Genomic DNA, 21,164 nt, shown 5'->3' with positions numbered 1-21,164 from the left:
CGCTGGACCTATTGAAGGAAAACAATTGTTCATTGTAGTGGACGCGTTGACCAAATGGGTTGAAGTCGAAGTGTTCCATAAAGCACCTACTTCTTCAAGTACAATATCAGCGCTACGAAGGATGTTTGCTGGAAATGGAATTCCTAACATTTTGGTTACCGATAATGCTTCTATATTCAAGTCAGAAGAGTTTGAGCAGTTCTGTAAAGTGTTGGGAATAGCACATCGTACATCAGCACCTTATCATCCTGCATCGAATGGACAAGCTGAGAGAACGGTACAAACGTTCAACATGTCCCTAGGTCCTAATGGAGGACTGATGTACGCTGTGGAATATTTGGAGACAAATGTCAAGTGGTTGCTAGACAAGCTGAATTTCTACCGGGAGAAGGCGGACGTGTATTATTTCCTGTTTGATTGTCCTGGACAGGTAAATATAGAATAGAGCACATGTCCCTAGGTCCTAATGGAGGACTGATGTACGCTGTGGAATATTTGGAGACAAATGTCAAGTGGTTGCTAGACAAGCTGAATTTCTTCTGTTTACAGGTAGAGCTTTACACTCATCATTCGTCCATGAAGAATGTACTATCCATAATTCAGAATAAGCTGGATCTGAGATTATGTTGTGTCAATTTAATTGATTCCCATTACTGTAGTGATCCAGGTAATGATTTACTTGTTTTTTTTTTTTTTTTTTTTTTTTTTTTTTTTTTTTTTCTTCTTCTTCTTTTTAGGTTTAGGTTTTTTAGGATGAATTTTTACTTCGTAACAATCAGTAGCAATAAAAAACTGCTACACAAGACTCATGTGGTCTGTGTCGCTCACATTGTCCCTCATCAGATTGGCAAGAGACACAATACTTCCCAATTAGGTGCTGGGTCAACACGAGAAAGTAACCTTTCAAATAGTAACTATTTACAATCGGAAATATTATTTACTTTTTTGTCGACCGACGCGACAGTGCGAATCGAACCAGGACCTTCTGCATGGCAAGCGAGCACGTTACTACTGAGCTAAACATTTGTGTTTGCTCCACAGGCAAATACATTTCCACCCTCCTCCTATCCTTAACAACCATGCTTCATTTAGAACTCCCCCATGTGAATGTGCTGTCTAAAATGGATCTGGCATTGAAACACAAGAACCGACTTCTGTTCGGGTTAGACTACTATACTGAGGTGCTGGATTTGAACTACATTCTAGATCGACTACAAGACGATCCCATCAATTCCAAGTAAGTAGTACATATGTAGATGTGTAAGGAGTAAGGAGTGAGTGAGTTATAAAAAAGAACCACTCGGTCAATGAGTCAGATCCTAACTTCCTATACCTACCCATAACTATATACCTATAAAATTTTTTTTTTTTTTTTTTTTTTAGACCTGTGATAGAGGGAACTTTAATAACGGAGGTCTTATCTCCCCCAAAATTGAAGAGAGGACACGATAGGAGAAAGCCAACCGTTCCGAGAACAAATCTTAGGTATCTGTCTATGATAAAGTTCGCCCAGCGCGGGAATCGAACCCTGGGTTGCGGATTTACTGAACCACCAATATGTTGGTAGGATAGGATAGGATTTTTTTTTCTCTCTCTTGAACAATTTCATTTCGAGCTCAATAAACTTTGAGCTGAATCCTCCTCGTCTGGTCTAGAAGCTAAATTGTGTGTTGTTTACTAACTTACCCAAATTAACAATGACGACTTTTCGACCCAAGTCCTTCAGAAACTTGAACATATTTTTACAGTAGGTAGTTTTGCCACTGCCTGGCGGGCCGATAATTAGCTGTCCGAATTGAATTTTCATGTTTGGCACCCTAATTATCCGGTGAGATCGATCTGAAAAAGAACATCAGCTGTAAAGGATTTTCGGTTTCCCCCTTTTCCTCGGGCGGTTCTCACTTGTCGTTCGAAAAAAAATCGTGTCGTGCGTAGTGGACTCAACCATAGTAGAAGTTACTCCCCACTCCCCAGTAGCTCAGAGTTAAAGTTAAAATTGAAAAGAAAAATCGAGGTTCAAAGGTAATGTTGTGTATCCACCCAGTATTTACCATCACCAGTCCACCCTGTAGTCTGGTTGCTAAGGCAACATCTCAATAGATAGTTTTCCCTGCCTTCCTCATCTTGTTTCTGTTTGTACTCAGTGTATTTCAGCTGATTGACGTGTCGCTTCACAACTGGTCCATTATCCAGTTTGACTAAATAATGAATACGTCCCAATCTCTCCGTGATCGTTCCTGTTTTCCATTTGTCTGCTCCCAAGTAATGTCTGGAAAGTACTCGTTGTCCAACTTGGAATTCTCTCGTATTCACAGCAACAGGATCAGGAGGCATTGAAAGTGTTGAAGGCTGTAACATATGTAGTTTGGAACGTAAAGTTCTTCCAACGTGAAGCTCAGCAGGCGATTTCCCGTAGTAGAATAGAGCACATGTCCCTAGGTCCTAATGGAGGACTGATGTACGCTGTGGAATATTTGGAGACAAATGTCAAGTGGCTGCTAGACAAGCTGAATTTCTACCGCGAGAAGGCGGACGTGTATTATTTCCTGTTTGATTGCCCTGGACAGGTAAATATTAGTAGAATAGAGCACATGTCCCTAGGTCCTAATGGAGGACTGATGTACGCTGTGGAATATTTGGAGACAAATGTCAAGTGGCTGCTAGACAAGCTGAATTTCTACCGCGAGAAGGCGGACGTGTATTATTTCCTGTTTGATTGCCCTGGACAGGTAAATATTAGTGTCATGGAACACATGTCCCTAGGTCCTAATGGAGGACTGATGTACGCTGTGGAATATTTGGAGACAAATGTCAAGTGGCTGCTAGACAAGCTGAATTTCTACCGCGAGAAGGCGGACGTGTATTATTTCCTGTTTGATTGCCCTGGACAGGTAAATATTAGTAGAATAGAGCACATGTCCCTAGGTCCTAATGGAGGACTGATGTACGCTGTGGAATATTTGGAGACAAATGTCAAGTGGTTACTAGACAAGCTGAATTTCTACCGCGAGAAGGCGGACGTGTATTATCATGAATAGTAGAGGGGTTTCAGAAAACTGTGCTAATATTCGAAAAGGATGTTGCAGAAAATATTTTGAGGAAAATACGAATATAGTTAACTGCTGTTACCTACAAGTAGTTTTAAAAAATGGTCATCTTCTTTATTTATTTAATTTCACACTACAAGATACAAAAGGGTCCTAGGAGAGCAAATGAGCAAAAGATCATGCTAACTTCACAATAGATATCCCATTACCAAAATGAACATAAATAAAAAGTACGCCACCTACTCGTACTTGAATAATAAAAGTACGCCACCTACTCGTACTTGAATAATTTTTATGTTCCTAAATTGTGTAAAACTAAAAGAATTGAATAGTATTTCATGTCATGTAATAAAACAGAAGAACACCTACAACTCCTACAAGTATAAAAGAACGAATAAATACCTAAATAATGAATAAAAACTAACAAATAAATTAAATAAAAACAAATGGAACGTATTCTTTAACCAGTTCATCAAGCGTGCTGGGAGGCGCGCGAACGTCAAGAGTTCGAAGCGACGCCCGGCCTGTATTAACACGAAATTAAGCAAAGATTTTTGTAAATAGGAAAAGGCTAGGAAGAAGAGTTTTGAGTTTTTTCCTGGCATTTCTGTGTTACAGGTAGAGCTTTACACTCATCATTCGTCCATGAAGAATGTGCTATCCGTAATTCAGAATAAGCTGGATCTGAGATTATGTTGTGTCAATTTAATTGATTCCCATTACTGTAGTGATCCAGGTAATGATTTACTTGTTTTTTTTTTTTTTTTTTTTTTTTTTTTTTTTTTTTTTTTTCTTCTTCTTCTTCTTCTTCTTCTTTTTAGGTTTGTAAAAAGATGAATTTTTACTTCGTAACAATCAGTAGAAATAAAAAACTGCTGCACAAGACCCATGTGGTCTGTGTCGCTCATATTGTCCCTCATCAGATGGGCAAGAGACACAATACTTCCCATTTAGGTGCTGGGTCAACACGAGAAAGTAACCTTTCAAATAGTACCTATTTACAATCGGAAATATTATTTACTTTTTTGTCGACCTACGCGACGGTGCGAATCGAACCAGGACCTTCTGCATGGCAAGCGAGCGCGTTACTACTGAGCTAACCATTTGTGTTTGCTCCACAGGCAAATACATTTCCACCCTCCTCCTATCCTTAACAACCATGCTTCATCTAGAACTCCCCCATGTAAATGTGCTGTCTAAAATGGATCTGGCATTGAAACACAAGAACCGACTTCTGTTCGGGTTAGACTACTATACTGAGGTGCTGGATTTGAACTACATTCTAGATCGACTACAAGACGATCCCATCAATTCCAAGTAAGTAGTACATATGTAGATGTGTAATTCAGCATAAATGCTTGTCATAAATGTCGATCAACGCCTTATACAACCCGCCCGGTTAGCTAGAGGTTACAAAGGGTTTATCATGCTTCAAAGGAAAGTAGACCTGAGAGTCAGTGTTAAAGAAGTTAAAAACAGAAAGAAAAAAGAGTTATCTATAATAAGAAACAACTTCTCTTTTCAGTGAACTTCTCAGACAATGAGTCAGACCCTAAAAAAATGAGCTCACTCTCCAACTCAATATGTATAGGTAAAGGCAATTAACCCTTATATGCAATGGTCCCTTTGGACCATCCATCTATTGTCCTCAAATCCAAAGGGATTTGAGTCAATTAATCTGAGTGCAAGGCAGTGCACCAGGCCAAGTTTCAGTAAGCACACCTGCATATCTTTATGGTGTCAACACATAATATGAGAAGAACTCCATAAAAAGATTCCAAATTGACGTGGATTTTTTCCCTTGTTAATTTTGCATACCTACATCATTTTTTAGCATACTTGCATTATATGGCATATTTTTATTATGTGTTCATTCATTCTTTTGGGCTTGGGATTTGCTACACACAGAAAGTCCATTCCATGGATTTGTAGATTGGACTTTGGATGTATCGGAAGTTCAATGAGTCTGAGAATACTGTGTCTAAACACAATGTGTTTTGCTCCACACGATGAGTTTTGAATTGGCTTGTATTGGGCTTCACTTCATTTGGAATTTGGGCTTCACTTCATTTGGAGGGCTTTTTGTGTGTAGACATGGACCCTAGATTCAGGGCTACCTACATAATTATGTAATGTATCATTCCAACTTACCTTTGATGTTTCAGGAGAATGGCATGAATTTTTGTTTCACTTGACAGAAACTGTGCTTTTGTTTGGTGCCTTTCAAAAATGCTCTTGTCTATGAAATGATGAATAAAATATATAAATTATATTTAGTACATTAGATACCAGAAGATGTCCTGGAAAATTATTTTAAAGTCACCTCAGGCAAAAACTACCACCCAACCTCAGGTCAGGATCAGGATCAGATCAGGTCAGGAAAGCAAAGCAGAAATTTGAAAAATCCCGCTTCCAGTTGTTCATTTGCGCATGCGCGTCGTCCAAATTGAGGAAGTAAAAAGGCAACAGCTGATTCCAAAATGTAAACAAAAAGGTAAAAAAAAGGAAAATCCAAAAAGAAGGGAAAAAAATTAAGTAATTTAATTTGAAATTTATTTTTAATTATTAATAAAAATATTTTCTACAACACCAACACCTTATCAGTTTATCACACATCTTTTATCTTTATCTGCTCTTATCAGTAAAATTCAAAATTTTCCAGTCACTCTAGTTTTCACACACTTATCAATCCACTTCCCTCAAAGTATGGTCATTATCATAGCAAACTGTTATCTCTGATAATGTCTGGAGAGGTATCACTTTGTCTACTCAGATTTGAAATTGAAGAAGAAGAGTACTGCAAAAAGTTCATCAACTCCAAGATGGGTAAGTCAAAAATATCTGTAAGACACCCTCAAAGTCACATCATTCTGGCATTGGAAGTAAGAACCAATGCACCTATGTACCCACTTATGTACCCACCGATTGTTTACTTCATGAGGGTCTGATATTTATCCTGGGAAAACAGCCTTGAACTCTCTGAAGGGGTGCCATTTCAGAGTCTTTCTAGGTACTAAAATGTTTCATCTATTGAGCATATTAAAGTCCAACTTTCTGAATGTACTTCAGGGACATATGAAATACGACACATTGGGCAGCCTAGTCCCGGGTGGGGTCAGACAAATGGGCCGAATGAAATCCGTGAATTTGATTGGTCGGTTCAGTTTGAGCAATACCATGGAAGATCCTTCGACAGGCGATTTGACCATGCCTTCAATAAGTCGATCTTGTTGCCATGGTGATGATGTGCTGAGACGAACACTCCCGAACCGGGCGGTCCATTGGGCTTTGCCCAGACTGTGGGAGAGGGGAAATGAAAGACCATTAATAAACGATCTCAGCGCTAGGCAGTCCGTCGGGCCATTTTAGTTTACCAAAACCACTAGATGTCTTTTTTGTGCAGTGGTCCAAACGCTCACCTGGTAATCAGGAGAACGTAGGTTCAATCTTGCCCGAGGTATGGAATTTTATCCTCAATTTTGTTTCAGAACACAATAATAGTAGTAGTTTACTGGTGGGGTAAAGGGACTCTTTAGTTCTATTCAGACAGTATAAATATCAACAAGAGATTATTAGATTATTTATCACTGAGCTGTCAAGATTTGGGCTCCATCTGTCCTTCGGAAGGTCGGTAGGGGACATTTTTCCGAGCAAGTTCTACCGTGCACTAAACTGCTATTAAAGAGTAGCTGTATTTTCCTTTCGGAATTTTCTCTCTTCTGAAGCTCGTTTCCCCTATTTTTCCTCTAGTTTAGTACGGGCCCTATCACACCAAAAGAGGGGAATCGGCCCTAAGAAGAGGGGTGATTGCGGAAGGAAAATAGGCTAATGCTTCATATACCTATGGTGCGATTACTCTTGAGCACTTCCTCCAAGTCTGTCACATCCAGGGGATGACGACGAGGGTAGAACTTGAGGTTGAAATGAACCACCAGTGGGAAACCTTCGTTCCTGTGGGAAGAAAATATCAAATCATTAATTCTTTGTGGTAATTCAGAGAGCTTCTTTACAACTTTTGCGGGTAGCACAGGATTACTCTCCTTTGAAATCAATATCTATGAATTCAGAGAGCTTCTTTACAACTTTTGCGGGTAGCGCAGGATTACTCTCCTTTGAAATCAATTTCTATATTTCAATAATCTTTTTACGCTGGTAATGCCACCACTGGTCGCTACTTCATTGAAGTAGCAACTCAATTGTCGTTACAATGCTGAATGTATCCCGAACTATAAGAATAATAATTGGCCTTATGCGAAACTTGTCCCAGCTTTACTCCAAACACAAAAAGCCCACTCAGAGACTGTAAACAGTCCTAAAGAACTCCGCGACCGGCGTTTCGTGGGCTCCGGTCCTGATTGGTTGGAAGTCAAATATACACAAATAACCCTCTAGCCCTGAATGGGGTCAACGAACAACGCCGGGTGTGATAAGGGCTCTGAGCCTAGGACCGTCATCCCGCGCGTCAAAGTGTTTTCCAGCCCTATTTTTTTTTTAACAAATAACCCTCTAGCCCTGAATGGGGTCAACGAACAACGCCGGGTGTGATAAGGGCTCTGAGCCTAGGAACTAATCCGTCATCCCGCGCGCCCGTCATCCAGCCCTAAATAATGGCTTCTACGAATCTACGCGAAACTCACCCATCGAAGGCCAAAATGTCCGTCCCCATGTAGGCGGACTTGAGGTGACTCTTCTTGAACAGGATGTTGATCAGATCCCGATAGTCCATGGCGAGGGTTTGGTATCGCGCGGTCGAAGGGTCGGACAGGTCTCGTCTCTTCTGGAAAATTAGAGACAATTGAAAGTCAATAAATGAAATAGAATAGAATAAACCTTGCTTATAAGTACTGCCAGAATGAGACTGCAAAGTCCCTTTACTCCCGCAATCTAAACACTCTACCTGCTGGGAAGGGAAGGGCAGGAAATACCTACTGGGAAATCCAAAATCGATGACGCTAAATAAATATTCGACTCATCGGTATGGTTTGGAAGATTTGGAAGCGAAGCTCCTGAAAGCTAGCTTCTAGAGCTCTTTTACACCTCCATCAATTTTATGACTTGACTTGGACTCAAACCACCTACTTATTTTCCATGTCCTTTTCTTACTGTTTTGACGAGTGTTTCCAATAGTTTGCGACATGGAGGCCGTGGTTATTTGTTGCTAGTAGGAGTAGTACCTGTATAGTAGGCCGGATTGAGTGCTTATCGCGTCGGTTCTAGGAGTTCACAGGTGGCCGTTGGTTTGAGTAGTTTCATAGAGTTCATTAAATGGTCTTATCTATCTCTGTATTAAAACCTCTAAGCTCCAGATATCCGAAGTTCACCGCGCTAACCCCTACAACACTGAGGTGGGTTGTTCTAAAACTACTTACTGTTGTGACTCCAACCAAGGGACTGACAGAAGGACACATTGGGCAGTCCATTTCCCTCCATTACCACCTGAAAATAATTGCGAAAGGAAGATAAGACTTATTTCTAGAGGTGGTAAAAGCAAACAATTGTCATTGGTGTTGTAATAGCTAAGCTGGTGGTGTGATGGTCTCCAGCTAGGTCTATCGGTAATCAATGAGTTTAAAACGGTGGACGTAATTGCTGCGTTTCGTAAACAGACAACAGCTTTTTGAAGTTTGAAAACCCAGCGGAAGGTTGGCCAGGGAAAGTTCACATTTTTACAAATTAAGGCATGTTTTTTAGTTTAGTCAGGCTATGTTTAGACTTGTCGGGAAAAGGACTTATTTTTCTAGCCGAAAACACAGTCCCGAAATCAACTCATGAAATGCCAAATTTTCCAGGAGACCTTGGTTCATCCGCAGGACTTCGGGAGAAAAAGGGAGTTTTCAGATTTAGCCCAGCATAATACACCTAACGATATTCTATCAGCGAAAGTACTCATGAAATGCCAAATTTTCCAGGAGACCTTGGTTCATCCGCAGGACTTCGAGAGAAAAAGGGAGTTTTCAGATTTAGCCCAGCATAATACACCTAACGATATTCTACCAGCGAAAGTCTACCCTACCTGCATGAGAGCGGTCAACATTTCGCCCTCCTGAATTCTCACGCTATCTGGGTCTATGGTGCGATTACTCTTGAGCACTTCCTCCAAGTCTCTCACATCCAGGGGATGACGACGAGGGTAGAACTTGAGGTTGAAATGAACTACCAGAGGAAAACCTTCATTCCTGTGGGAAGAAAATATCAAATCATTAATTCTTTGTGGTAATTCAGAGAGCTTCTTTACAACTTTTGCGGGTAGCGCAGGATTACTCTCCTTTGAAATCAATTTCTATATTTCAATAATCTTTTTACACTGGTAATGCCACCACTGGTCGCTACTTCATTGAAGTAGCAACTCAATTGTCGTTACAATGCTGAATGCTTGTAAGCGCTAGGCCGCGGGTTCGATTCCCGCCCTGGGCGGATTTTATCTTGCTCATTGAAGTAGCAACTCAATTGTCGTTACAATGCTGAATGTATCCCGAACTATAAGAATAATAATTGGCCTTATGCGAAACTTGTCCTAGCTTTCCTCCAAACACAAAAAGCCCACTCAGAGACTTAGGTGTAGGAGTAAACAGTCCTAAAGAACTCCGCGACCGGCGTTTCGTGGGCTCCGGTCCTGATTGGTTGGAAGTCAAATATACACAAATAACAGAAGAAGAAGAAGAAGAAGAAGAAGAAGAAATAAATGGTATTAAATCTGACAGCTCAATATCTGAAGTAAATTGTCGATCTTTAATGTATTAATACAGGGTGCCAGGAACTTTTCTCTTCAGAGGTTTGATGGAGGGAACTATCAGGGGTTTGACAGATCGTTTCAATATTGGTATCTCTCCAGTGTTGCAGGTCGGAAAATCGCCATTTATCTCTATCTTGTACCGCTCTCATCCATTTTCCAACCCGCTACCTTCGCTATGGAGTCCTCCCATCTCATTGGTGGATGTCCTCCTCTCTTTCCTTCCTTTGGATACCACTCAGTCACTCTCTCACTCTGGTCTTACCATCCCGAAATGGAAAAGGAGGGCTGGATAGGAAAAAGCCAGCCGTTCCGAGAACAAACCTACTCTGTTTAGAATAAAGTTCACCCCGGGTGGAAAATGCGACCTAGCGCATTGGAACACCCTGTATTTGTCCAATTCAAAAACGTTTATGATAGGTACCTACGATATTATGATATAGATATGAACGATTTGTAACTTGTAACTGAGGTACAGATCGTAAAAGTGGACTTATCTTAACCCGGATTCAGACACCCCCACATTAAACCAATCAGGATCAAGAACCAGGGCCGGGTTAATATATGGGGTTTAATAATTAATTTTTGTGAGGGACAACTCTTTCTACTAAGGAAGGGTTACCCTTGAGCCTACTAGGGAATAAATAACCCTTGAAGAAGTATTTTGCGGTCACAGGGGGAGAAGCCCCTATTGCTAAAAGGCCATATCAAGTTAAATACCAACTCGCCTGTCTATTCTATTTTAACTGCCCGAATAGGACTAGAAATCCCCTTTACACCACACTGAGAAAAAACTAGGGTGCCGGCAGCCTTATCGGGTGACTGGGTTCCGGCACTCTAATATTGAACTCTATATCGGGAAGCTCGACACTAAAATATAGCATTCCAACAGCCTAAATCAGGGGAAGTAACCCAATAATAGAGTTCTTCCATCCTAACTTGAGGCAGTTGTGGCACCCTGTCACCATTTTTTTTTCTCAGTGCAACCGCAAAAGCTACTACTACTATTATTGTAATTAAATTCTCAAAGATATTTTGGACAAAATTCCACACCTCGGCAGGGATTGAACTCGCGCCTTTCTGATTAGCAGGCGAGTGCTTTGACCACTTCACCATAGAGGTATAGCACCGCCAAAGCAGGAACTGTAGATCTACAGTACATTTCAATTACCCCCAATTAGACATAAACCCATAACGAAACACACACTCCTTTACACCAACCGTAAACCTACTACTACTATTATTGTAGTCAAATTCTCAAAGATATTTTGGACAAAATTCCACACCTCGGCAGGGTGTGGAATTTCGAACTCGCGCCTTTCTGATTAGCAGACGAGTGCTTTGACCACTTCACCATAAAGGTATAGCACCGCCAAAGCAGGAACTGTAGATCTACAGTACATTTCAAGCAGTAAAAGGGCCCTAATTACCCCCAATCAGGCATAAACCCAAAACGAAACACACACAAAACCCGAATTCAAAATCGTCAAGATAAAACTCAGGCCTCACTTCTCTCGGTCAATTATCTTCGGCCCTGATCCTGCAGAATATCTCACGTAATGAGAGCGATTTTAAAATTTAAATTCCTCATTATATTTCCTTACACCGTAATCTCGTATTTACGGTACATTTTTCGGTACAATTTGGATTCCGGGATTTACTTCTACGGTATGAACCTAATGAATCTTTCTTGGGTAATTGGCAGTTCTGTTTTTTTATTTTATTTTTATTTTTTTATTTTTACAGAGTTATATAGGTAGGATAATAATGATGAAATTTCGTTGAGTAACTCGTACGTAATTCTGAAAATAAATACCAAATTCTTCAGCACTTTTTTTTAAATGGTTTCCGAAAAGTGGAACATTTAGAAGTTTAATAGAGAATGTAACTCTATAGGGACTCGTATGTTTCTTTGTATCGGTAAAGTTTAGAATAAAAAGTACTGAAAGTTTGGCTAAAATTTGATAGGGATTGACGAGATAGAGGTGAAGAAAAACTCCGTTATTGTTACAGCGTCCATTTTCAACTTATTGTTTCATCACAAATTTTCATCAGTAAATGGTTTCTTCAAATTAAATTGATCCCAAGGGCAAGGTAAACCTAGACCCTTGACAAATGGAGTGCCTGAAGTTTTCATCAGTAAATGGTTTCTTCAAATTAAATTGATCCCAAGGGCAAGGAAAACCTAGACCCTTGACAAATGGAGTGTGCCTGAAGACATGTGATGTGTTCTCGATTCATCCCCAATTCCCCATATTCTGATTCATATGCCATACCTAGATACGTATATATCTGCTGCCAATTTCAGATCCGTAAAAGGCAAGTACATAAAAGGCGTTAAGTAAAAGTGATAGTTAATTAGATTACATGACCAAAGTACCTGACGGAGTACCACAGTACTGGATGGAAGTAATGGAGTACCAATGTACCTGTTATACAACTTGGTACTGTAACCACTGGTTATCTAGGAAGACCAAAGTGATAGTTAATTAGATTACATGACCAAAGTACCTGACGGAGTACCACAGTACTTGATGGAAGTAATGGAGTACCAATGTACCTGTTATACAACTTGGTACTGTAACCACTGGTTATCTAGGAAGACGTTCACACCAGATTTTTTACATAAAGCTAAATCAAAATTTTGAAGGTAAATCAAGCCCCCCCAAAAATTTAGGCAAGAACCGCCTATGTCCTCTCATAAGATGCATGTCGCAATACTTATGGCTTATGACAGTTGACATTCAATCAAATTCAAGTATCTACCTATTTAGAGACTTGCCTCGGTTGAACCTATGTACTTATACATAGGACCATATGCTATTAGGTATTAGATACTAGAGATTAGGATTTATGATGTACCAAAAGGACTTATGCTTTATGTCTTTACTAGAACCTATGCACCTATCATCTTTCTACGTGTAAAATCTACTTCGGTATATTTGAAGAGATCTATGAAAAAATGGCCATTTTCTGTGCTGTCGACTCGTGAAACAACGGTCCTTTTTCCATTGAGCTCCTCGTTTATAAACACTACAATTATTATTGGTACCTACAGTAGAACCTCGATTATTTCAACTAATTGGCACCGGGGGTAGTTGAAATGATCACTTTCTATGATCTTTTCCTCTAATAAGATAGGATATCCTTTGAAAGATAGAAAAAAAAACAATGGATTTTGGAGTTGAAATAATGGACAACCATATCGTTCTCAGTAAAGTCCGTGTAGTTTTCGCTCTAATATGGACGTATGTACCTATAGTTTTCGCTCTATTATGGAGTTGACTGATTAGTATTCAAAAGACGTCATGTGTTGTTCCAGTGGTCAAAACGGTCCAAATTTTAACCATTATTATTTATAGTCTCATTACGATTTATAAACAAGAATAATAAATAAATGAAATCATTATTTACCTTTGAACCTCGATTTTTCTTTTCAATTTTAACTTTAACTCTGAGCTACTGGGGAGTGGGGAGTAACTTCTACTGTGGTTGGGTCCACTACGCACGACACGATTTTTTTCCGAACGACAAAATGTTCTTGTAGGCAATATAATTTAAAGTGTTCCCATTACGCACGACACGATTTTTTTTTTTTTTCAAACGACAAGTGAGAACGGCCCGAGGAAAAGGGGGAAACCGAAAATCCTTTACAGCTGATATATACAGGTTGTAGTATTGGGAACTTTGGCTCAAAGCATGATCGGTAGTGATGATGAAGAAATGTATCAGATACATATGGAATGTTATTCTGCCTAGCGGTCTGAATATAGGGTGACACAGAAAATCCGAAATGGCGCCTGGAACATATAATATACATAGGTAATGATTTAGAGTTAGAACTGCTAACCTGGTAGCTTGGTTGGTAGCCCGTCTGCCTTGTAAACGCTAGGTCGTGGGTTTGATTCCGCCCGGGGCGGATTTTATCCTGAACGGATAATGTTCGTTCTCGGAGCGACTGGCTTTATCCTATCCTGTCTTTCTTCGATTTCGGGACGATAAGACCTTAGCAGTTACAGTTCCCTCTGTCAAACCTCTTCAAAAAGAAAAAAAATGTGCATTTTTCTTTCATAGAGATATTTTTTTACTTCTCTCTTTGGAATCTCTATCTTCTACCTCTGTGAACCAAACGAATCGAGTCCCCGAGTGGATCCCTTGGATTCGGATTTTCAAAAGACTTTTTTTCTGTCAAAATGAATCCGGGTTCGATGGATTCCATTAGATTCAGACAAAAAAAATAAATGAAAAAAAAAAAAAAAAAAAATGGCAGTGATGTGCTCTTGGAATGTCCCAGCCAACCCACCACACCAGATCCCTCGCACTATGGACAAACCCCCAGAGGTGCTCTTTCCGTGGATTGGAGGAGAAGATTGAAATGTCGACACAAAACGGTAACAACAACAAATTATTACTTACCGAACCCTCCGCAAAATGGAATGACAAGGCCTACAATATCAGCCCAGAATACGTAATCCTCATAACAAAAGCAAACGCGGGTCATGGTGCCAAGGATTAATTGAACTCCTGGTTGTAGAAATAGGGCTCCAATGTAGAAGACTGATGAAATGTAAGTGAACATCGTCATAAATGCGAAAACGCTTTTGTGACAGCTGGAACAAAAAGAAACATAGGTGTTTTTACCTTTTGGGAAATTTCGAGACTTAATGCCGCCATCTTTTTTTTACTAATGGTCTACAGTTACTAGCAGTTTTCGACCACCGTCACGCGACATTTATGAGCCCTCGGGGGCAGCAGCAGACATAACCTCAGGAGGTGCTTACCGTCTTCTATGATTAATGAGGATACGAAGTATTGAAGCTTTGGCGACAAAGGATCTAGGAACCAAATAAGTATTGACGTTACGAACCGCCCCAACTAGTAATGGACAACGCTACGCGATACACCGCAGAATACGGAAATCCCATAAAAGGCTAGTTATTATCAAAGGTACAGGGTTGATTCTCATTGTTCCAGGATTGTTATTTAAGAGGTTGTTGACAGAGGGGACTGCAATTAACAGACGATGACTTACGTCCCGAACCATCGCAAGAGAAAGGCGAAGACCTTGACAGGAACACAGCGAAAGCCATAAGACCGTTCCGAGAACTCGAACATTAATGGCCCGCCAAGTCATCAGGATTACTAATGTCCTACACCACTACCAGTCACAGAAATCGAACTCAGCGGCCAGCGCAGTTACAAGGTAGACGCAATACCCTAACTAAGCTAAACTAGGCTAGTATCAAGGCGTGTGATTCTTGATTGACTATAGATTATAATAGAACGTGTCAGTTCCAAAATAGAGAAACGGAAACTCCATATTGTCTCTCCCGGAAAGAAAAATACACCGTTTTGTTTTTCATCTCATATCGGGGTGGGGTTTTAAGGTTTTTAGACTGTTTGGCTTTATGGTGACCACGAATAAATGCCTACTTTTGAATAATCAAATGATTTAAAAGATTCACAACTTACTCCGGTAATCTTGACCTGTTTCTTCAGCAAATAATCAATCACGTAGGCACTGCATGCGCCGAAAATATAGGGAGGCATCCGTATGTAGAATTTAAGGTACATGGCGCGGATATGAGGAGTGAGATTGATATTCTGAATGTCCCTGGGAAATGGCAAGACAAACGACAGAGTATTTCAAAAAAATATTGAAAATAGAAAGTAAAAAGAAGAAGGCAGAGGAGGAGGAGAAAAAGAAGATGATGGAAGGAGGAGAAGGAAGAGGAAGAAGGAGGAGGAGAAGAAGAAGGAGGAGGAAGAAGAAGAAGAAGGAGACGAAGAAGGGCGTTTATTATAGCCGATGACCCCACTTATAGGTACCAACGATAAGACCTTAGCACTTGCAGTTCCCTCTGTCAAACCTATTAAACCTCTGTCACCAAACCTATGTCAAACAAAATGTCAAGGATAGGTAGTACATGACTACTTACCAGATTGTCATAATCCATAAACTGGTTTCCCTCTGGAAGTAGATGAATACGGACGGTACAATGTGGGAATGAAAATGTTCAAGAGAGAGAAAAAAAAATCCTATCCTATCCTACCAACATATTGGTGGTTCAGTAAATCCGCAACCCAGGGTTCGAATCCCGCGCTGGGCGAACTTTATCATAGACAGATAAGATTTGTTCTCGGAACGGTTGGCTTTCTCCTATCATGTACTCTCTTCAATTTTGGGGGAGATAAGACCTCCATTGTTACAGTTCCCTCTATCGAAGCTTTTGAAAAAAGTCTGTTATTAGGTTTTAGAAGTTAAATAAAATAATTAAACTTCCATTTTAGTAAGCTTGAATCCTCCGTTGTTAAAGTTCCCTCTATCGCAGGTCTAAAAAAAAAAAAAAATCTCTGTTTATCTGTCTTTAAGTGAAGTTAAATTAAACTTCCATCTTATTAAGCTTTGCTCAAAAGTACGTGTCCAAAAGTGACGTCACACTTACGCGGCCCATTCCCCGGTTTCCAGATCCAGCCAACGAGATCGTGGACAATCTGGACTTCGACGTGGACATTTGTGAGCTCATCACAATCTGTGACGTCATGGAACACATGTCCCTAGGTCCTAATGGAGGACTGATGTACGCTGTGGAATATTTGGAGACAAATGTCAAGTGGTTGCTAGACAAGCTGAATTTCTACCGGGAGAAGGCGGACGTGTATTATTTCCTGTTTGATTGTCCTGGACAGGTAAATACAATGTGGGAGATAATGAAAGACGCACTCAGAATTACCGTACGGTGCGAGGGAAATTTCTCGGCCAAAGCAACAATGGCGAGGCCGAGCAGGAACAACTGGAATTCCGTACTCAGAAACCACATGACTGAGATGCACTGTAAGGTAATTTAGGAGAAGAAAGTAGTTAATGAACAAGCCTAAATAAAATTGAGAAAGAGGGAACAAAGATTAGAAGAAAAAGCTGAAAAAGTGGGAAACTTGCGTCAGGAAGGATTTACGGGAAAAAGGGCTAACAGGGACGAAGACTGAAGGGCAAAATAGAACTGACTGGAAAAGGCTAACTATAAACACCGGCTTCGTATAAACGTATATCGACAGAGCGGAGGAATCGCTCCCAAGATCTACCCGAGCCACCCTTGCCCAACTCAGATCCGGTTGGTGCAAATTACTCCAGTACTGCATGGCCAGAATAGACCCCTCTGTGCCAGATCAATGTCCCAGGTCCCAGGTACAGTGGATCACCTCACGACGTCCATCACCTCTTCAATTATCCAGACCTTCCAACCATCCTGGACCCAACAGCCTTGTGGACCAATCCCGTAGTGGTGGTGCAGCTCCTGGGCTATAAACTGGAAAAGGTGAAGAAGGAGAAGAATCTTCCTATTCAAGGATTAGGTGGTAAAGAACGACTGCGGCATTAACCTCGCCTAGTGGTTACTTTCCACTCAAGAGTCTATTACTATTATTATTATTCAACTTACGAGTTCCGTGTCCTCGAACAGACTCGAAATGAAGAGCAGATTATGCCACCAGTATTGCTGACAGCTTTCAGCTCCGCCATCTACGACTGACTTCCAGCGAGGTCCTTCTCCCAAGTAGGGATACACCCAAATAGCGAACGCAATGGAGGCTAGGATAAGTGGGTATAAGCTGAAATCAGGTGGAAAGACTTTATTGGACCTTCTGGCAAAAAGGTCTCTAACCTTATGCGCCTTTTGCGGACAGTCTCTCTAACTATAAATGAATTAAACATGTAGGTATAATGAGTCCGAGAACGAACCTTATCTGTCTGGGATAAAATGGAACGAACCTTATCTGTCTGGTAACAATGGAACCCGTGATCTAGCGCTTACAAGACAGACTCGCTACCTTCCAAGCTAACAAGGCTGGCAGTATTCTTTGTAAAAACATCAAGTGTTCTCACAGTGAACTTGAGCTATGCTTGAGCTCTCGGAGAAAGGAGCCTTAGGGACATGCCAAACTTGATCGCCAGTCTTTTCCTTTGAAGCATGATAAACCCTTTGTAACCTCTAGCTAACCGGGCGGGTTGTATAAGGCGTTGATCGACATTTATGACAAGCATTAATGCTGAATACAATTAATATTCCTTTTATTTCTTCCGTTTCCTTTGAAGCATGATAAACCCTTTGTAACCTCTAGCTAACCGGGCGGGTTGTATAAGGCGTTGATCGACATTTATGACAAGCATTTATGCTGAATACAATTAATATTCGTTTTATTTCTTCTCCAGGGTATGGTGTATGTTGCTGTTGAAGCTGCATCGAGGGGGGTTAATGGTCTCTGAACAAGATAACTTGACCCGTCCCGAACCGCAGCCCCGTCCCAACCATCATGAGGACCTGTCTCACGCTTTCAAGTATTTCCTCCTCAATAATCCGATAGGAGATTCGAACAGTAAAGTTGTTGCCAGGGCCAGAAGTGTGGTCGAAAATATATCCCCACAGACTCTGAGAAACTGGAAAACAAAGTTGTAAAAGTTATTTATTTTTTCAATGTACGTATACATGTCTTAGGGTGTGTTCAAACATAGCCGTCGATCGACGAGGTGAATCTATATTTTCGCGGCAGTGTGGACGGTTTAGTCGACATCGATCGACGGCTGGTCGACAATGTGTGGACACACTTAAGAAGATATGTCAATATAACTCTTAACAAACGCCAGATTTAAGTTATATTTCTCCTACCATAATGGCGGAACCATGATTTCATGTGACACATGAATCTGTCCGCAAAAGGTTAAGGTGTGTTCAAACATAGCCGTCGATCGACGAGATGAATCTATGTTTTCGCGGCAGTGTGACGGTTTAGTCGACATCGATTGACGGCTGGTCGACAATGTGTGGACACACTTAAGAAGATATGTCAATATAACTCTTAACAAAGGTACAGTGATGTCATCCATTCAGATGAAAAAAAAAAACCTCTTGAGGCCAAACTTGCATAGGACTGAAAAGTCCCTTTACTCTCGCAGTCTAAACAAGGTCTTATATATTTGATTGGTAATAACATTACATTTTATGGAACGGAGGGTACAGTGATCTCATCCATTCAGATGAAAAAAAAAACCTCTTGAGGCCAAACTGTTGTGAAACCCACAAGAAGAGTTCGCGTTTCTCAGGACTTTTGCTTTTGGCCCAAGTCCCTCAATTTTTGCAGAAAGTTTCGAATATGTATTGTGTAGAATTGTAGATCGAAATCGAAAGTGTCCAAGGAGCGGGTTTCAAGAAAATATTGGTAATCAACGATTGTTCCCACCACCATCAGTATGACCAAGAGTAACAGTCCCAATCTACAACATTAACAATATCAACATTACCCAATTTTTGCAGAAAGTTTCGAATATGTATTGTGTAGAATTGTAGATCGAAATCGAAAGTGTCCAAGGAGCGGGTTTCAAGAAAAGTAGGTACTGTTTGACTGCTATTTAAGGCCATATTTTTAAAAAGGCTAAAAAGAGTGGAATTTTCTTAAGACTATAAAAAAGTAATAGTAATAATAGTACTAATGAAATACTTACATAGTTATACAGGTTTTGTCGGTCGATTCTTCCTTGGTGTCTTTGAGTTGTTTTTCCATTGCTTGCTGTTCAGTTCCATATTGGTAATCAACGATTGTTCCCACCACCATCAGTATGACCAAGAGTAACAGTCCCAATCTACAACATTAACAATATCAACATTACCTATTTTATCAAAGGTCCGCGCCCAAGGGTTTATCTGACCACATTGTCTGATGTGGATAGGTCTCATCCTAAAGGTGGATTTCCACCAACGCTGTCGCGCGGCAAAAATCGCATAGTGGAAACGTGTCGCGCGACACGAAAAAAAGTCGTGTATCTGACCACATTGTCTGATGTGGATAGGTCTCATCCTAAGGCTTTAAGGTGCGATGGACGGAGGGTTTTTTACGCTTGCCATCTGACCACATTGTCTGATGTGGATAGGTCTCATCCTAAGGCTTTAAGGTGCGATGGACGGAGGGTTTTTTACGCTTGCCTTTTTTTTCAAAAGCTGCAATAAAATACATCCTGCGTGTGTAAAAACTCTCCATGCTTATACAGGTTGTAGTATTGGGAACTTTGGCTCAAAGCATGATCGGTAGTGATGATGAAGAAATGTATCAGATACATATGGAATGTTATCCTGCCTAGCGGTCTGAATATAGGGTGACACAGAAAATCCGAAATGGCGCCTGGAACATATAATATAGGTAATGATTAGAGTTAGAACTGCTAACCTGGTAGCTTGGTTGGTAGCCCGTCTGCCTTGTAAGCGCTAGGCCATGGGTTTGATTCGGATTTTATCCTGAAGGGATAATGTTCGTTCTCGGAACGACTGGCTTTCTGCCAGAGTAACACATGACGGACGTCAACTCCACACGGAATGAAATGTTGTGCTCTCTGAAAGCCTCGGCCAGAGTTGTGTCCAAAGAAGTCTGAATATCATTGGCCGTGCATACTTCTGGGACACAAAGTCCCCAAGAGAATTTCAGTCGACTCAATCGTATGGACTTATCGCGAGGCTGAAAAAGAAAAACGATCCGAGATTTAGAACTAAGGAGGGTTGTACCCGCAAGCTTTACTGGACAAGGGGTTTTGCTCTGAAATCGGCCCAAAAAAGGTTGACCGACCCCTGCTCCGTTTTGGATGGCTTGATCACCCCATCAGTAGATGACAAATGTCCCAAATGCAGAACAGCTGTGCATGATGTGTCTCTTGGAATGTCCAGCCAACCCCACCACACTAGATCCCTCGGCACTCTGGACAAACCCCCAGGAGGTGGCTTCTTTCCTTGGATTGGAGGAGGAAGATTGAAATGTCGACACAAACGGTAACAACAACAATATTATTACTTACCGAACCCTCCGCAAATATGAATGACAAGGCCTACAAATATCAGCCCAGAATACGTAATCCTCATAACAAAAGCAAACAGCGCATGGTGCCAAGGATTGTATTGAACTCCTGGTTGTAGAAATAGGGCTCCAATGTAGAAGACGATGAAATTTAGTGGAACCATCGTCATAAAGGCGAAAACCTTTTGTGACTGGAACAAAAAGGAAACGATAGGTGTTTTTACCTTTTGGGAAATTTTCGAGACTTTAATGGCGCGCCATCTTTTTTTTTACTAATGTCTACAGTTACTACCAGTTCTTCGACACAGTCCTAAATGTGCATAGAACTCAGCAGCAGTAATAACTGACATTATTCTTACCGTTTCTATTATTACTGGATACTAGGTATTGGTTGCTTTGGCCTATAGGACTAGGACAAATAATCGCCAGTAATAACTGACGCGATACCCTAATAAAATAAAATGCTAGTTATTATCAAGGTTCTGGTTGATTCTTTTTTTTTTTTTTTTTTTTTTTTTAGGGGTTTTTGACGGGGGAAACGAAACCCTCTTGGG

General features: G+C 40.7%; 3 protein-coding genes and 1 long non-coding RNA gene across 4 annotated transcripts in view; all 4 read right to left on the bottom strand.

Annotated features, from left to right (window-relative positions):
- LOC103513492 overlaps window positions 1-11,407 on the bottom strand; it is a 32,820-nt gene extending 21,413 nt beyond the window's left edge. Inside the window, exons 1-2 of the mRNA XM_026826414.1 lie at window positions 11,382-11,407; window positions 9,061-9,223 (exon numbers count right to left, since the gene is read on the bottom strand). Coding sequence (XP_026682215.1) covers window positions 9,061-9,223; window positions 11,382-11,407 — 189 coding nt within the window. The remainder of the gene's footprint in view (window positions 1-9,060; window positions 9,224-11,381) is intronic.
- Window positions 1,768-5,464, bottom strand: LOC113469105. The gene is made up of 2 exons (XR_003392632.1): window positions 5,199-5,464; window positions 1,768-1,839 (listed from the first exon to the last, which is right to left on the bottom strand). It is a non-coding gene; the product is annotated as an uncharacterized LOC113469105 (long non-coding RNA).
- Window positions 11,408-15,173: 3,766 nt separating the features above from the next.
- LOC113469093 (nose resistant to fluoxetine protein 6-like) overlaps window positions 15,174-21,164 on the bottom strand; it is a 20,344-nt gene continuing 14,353 nt past the window's right edge. The window contains exons 6-9 of the mRNA XM_026826543.1: window positions 17,217-17,385; window positions 16,479-16,610; window positions 15,717-15,778; window positions 15,174-15,391 (exon numbers count right to left, since the gene is read on the bottom strand). Coding sequence (XP_026682344.1) covers window positions 15,184-15,391; window positions 15,717-15,778; window positions 16,479-16,610; window positions 17,217-17,385 — 571 coding nt within the window. The 3' untranslated portion in view covers window positions 15,174-15,183. The remainder of the gene's footprint in view (window positions 15,392-15,716; window positions 15,779-16,478; window positions 16,611-17,216; window positions 17,386-21,164) is intronic.
- LOC113469103 lies at window positions 17,987-20,824 on the bottom strand. Its single transcript, XM_026826555.1, has 3 exons — window positions 20,612-20,824; window positions 19,809-19,947; window positions 17,987-18,215 (listed from the first exon to the last, which is right to left on the bottom strand). Exons 1-3 carry the CDS (start codon window positions 20,778-20,780, stop codon window positions 18,101-18,103), a joined length of 423 nt encoding a protein of 140 aa, XP_026682356.1. The 5' UTR covers window positions 20,781-20,824; the 3' UTR covers window positions 17,987-18,100.

Source organism: Diaphorina citri, unplaced genomic scaffold (genome assembly GCF_000475195.1).
Source record: "Diaphorina citri unplaced genomic scaffold, Diaci psyllid genome assembly version 1.1 scaffold40, whole genome shotgun sequence".
In the NCBI taxonomy this organism is placed as follows: domain Eukaryota; kingdom Metazoa; phylum Arthropoda; class Insecta; order Hemiptera; family Psyllidae; genus Diaphorina; species Diaphorina citri.
The sequence above is the reverse complement of the archived record's forward strand: the minus strand, read 5'-3'. Positions and strand labels throughout refer to the sequence as shown.

Bases quoted from the DNA above. Each gene is read 5' to 3' on its own strand.
- LOC113469103 (XM_026826555.1), bottom strand. From the start codon at position 20,780: ATGACGATGGTTCCACTAAATTTCATCGTCTTCTACATTGGAGCCCTA. The intron at 19,948-20,611 runs GTAAGTAATAAT...TATATGTTCCAG, and splicing joins TCATATTTGCGGAGGGTTCG to GCGCCATTTCGGATTTTCTG. The intron at 18,216-19,808 runs GCATGGAGAGTT...CAACTTTGTTTT, and splicing joins CAATACTACAACCTGTATAA to CCAGTTTCTCAGAGTCTGTG.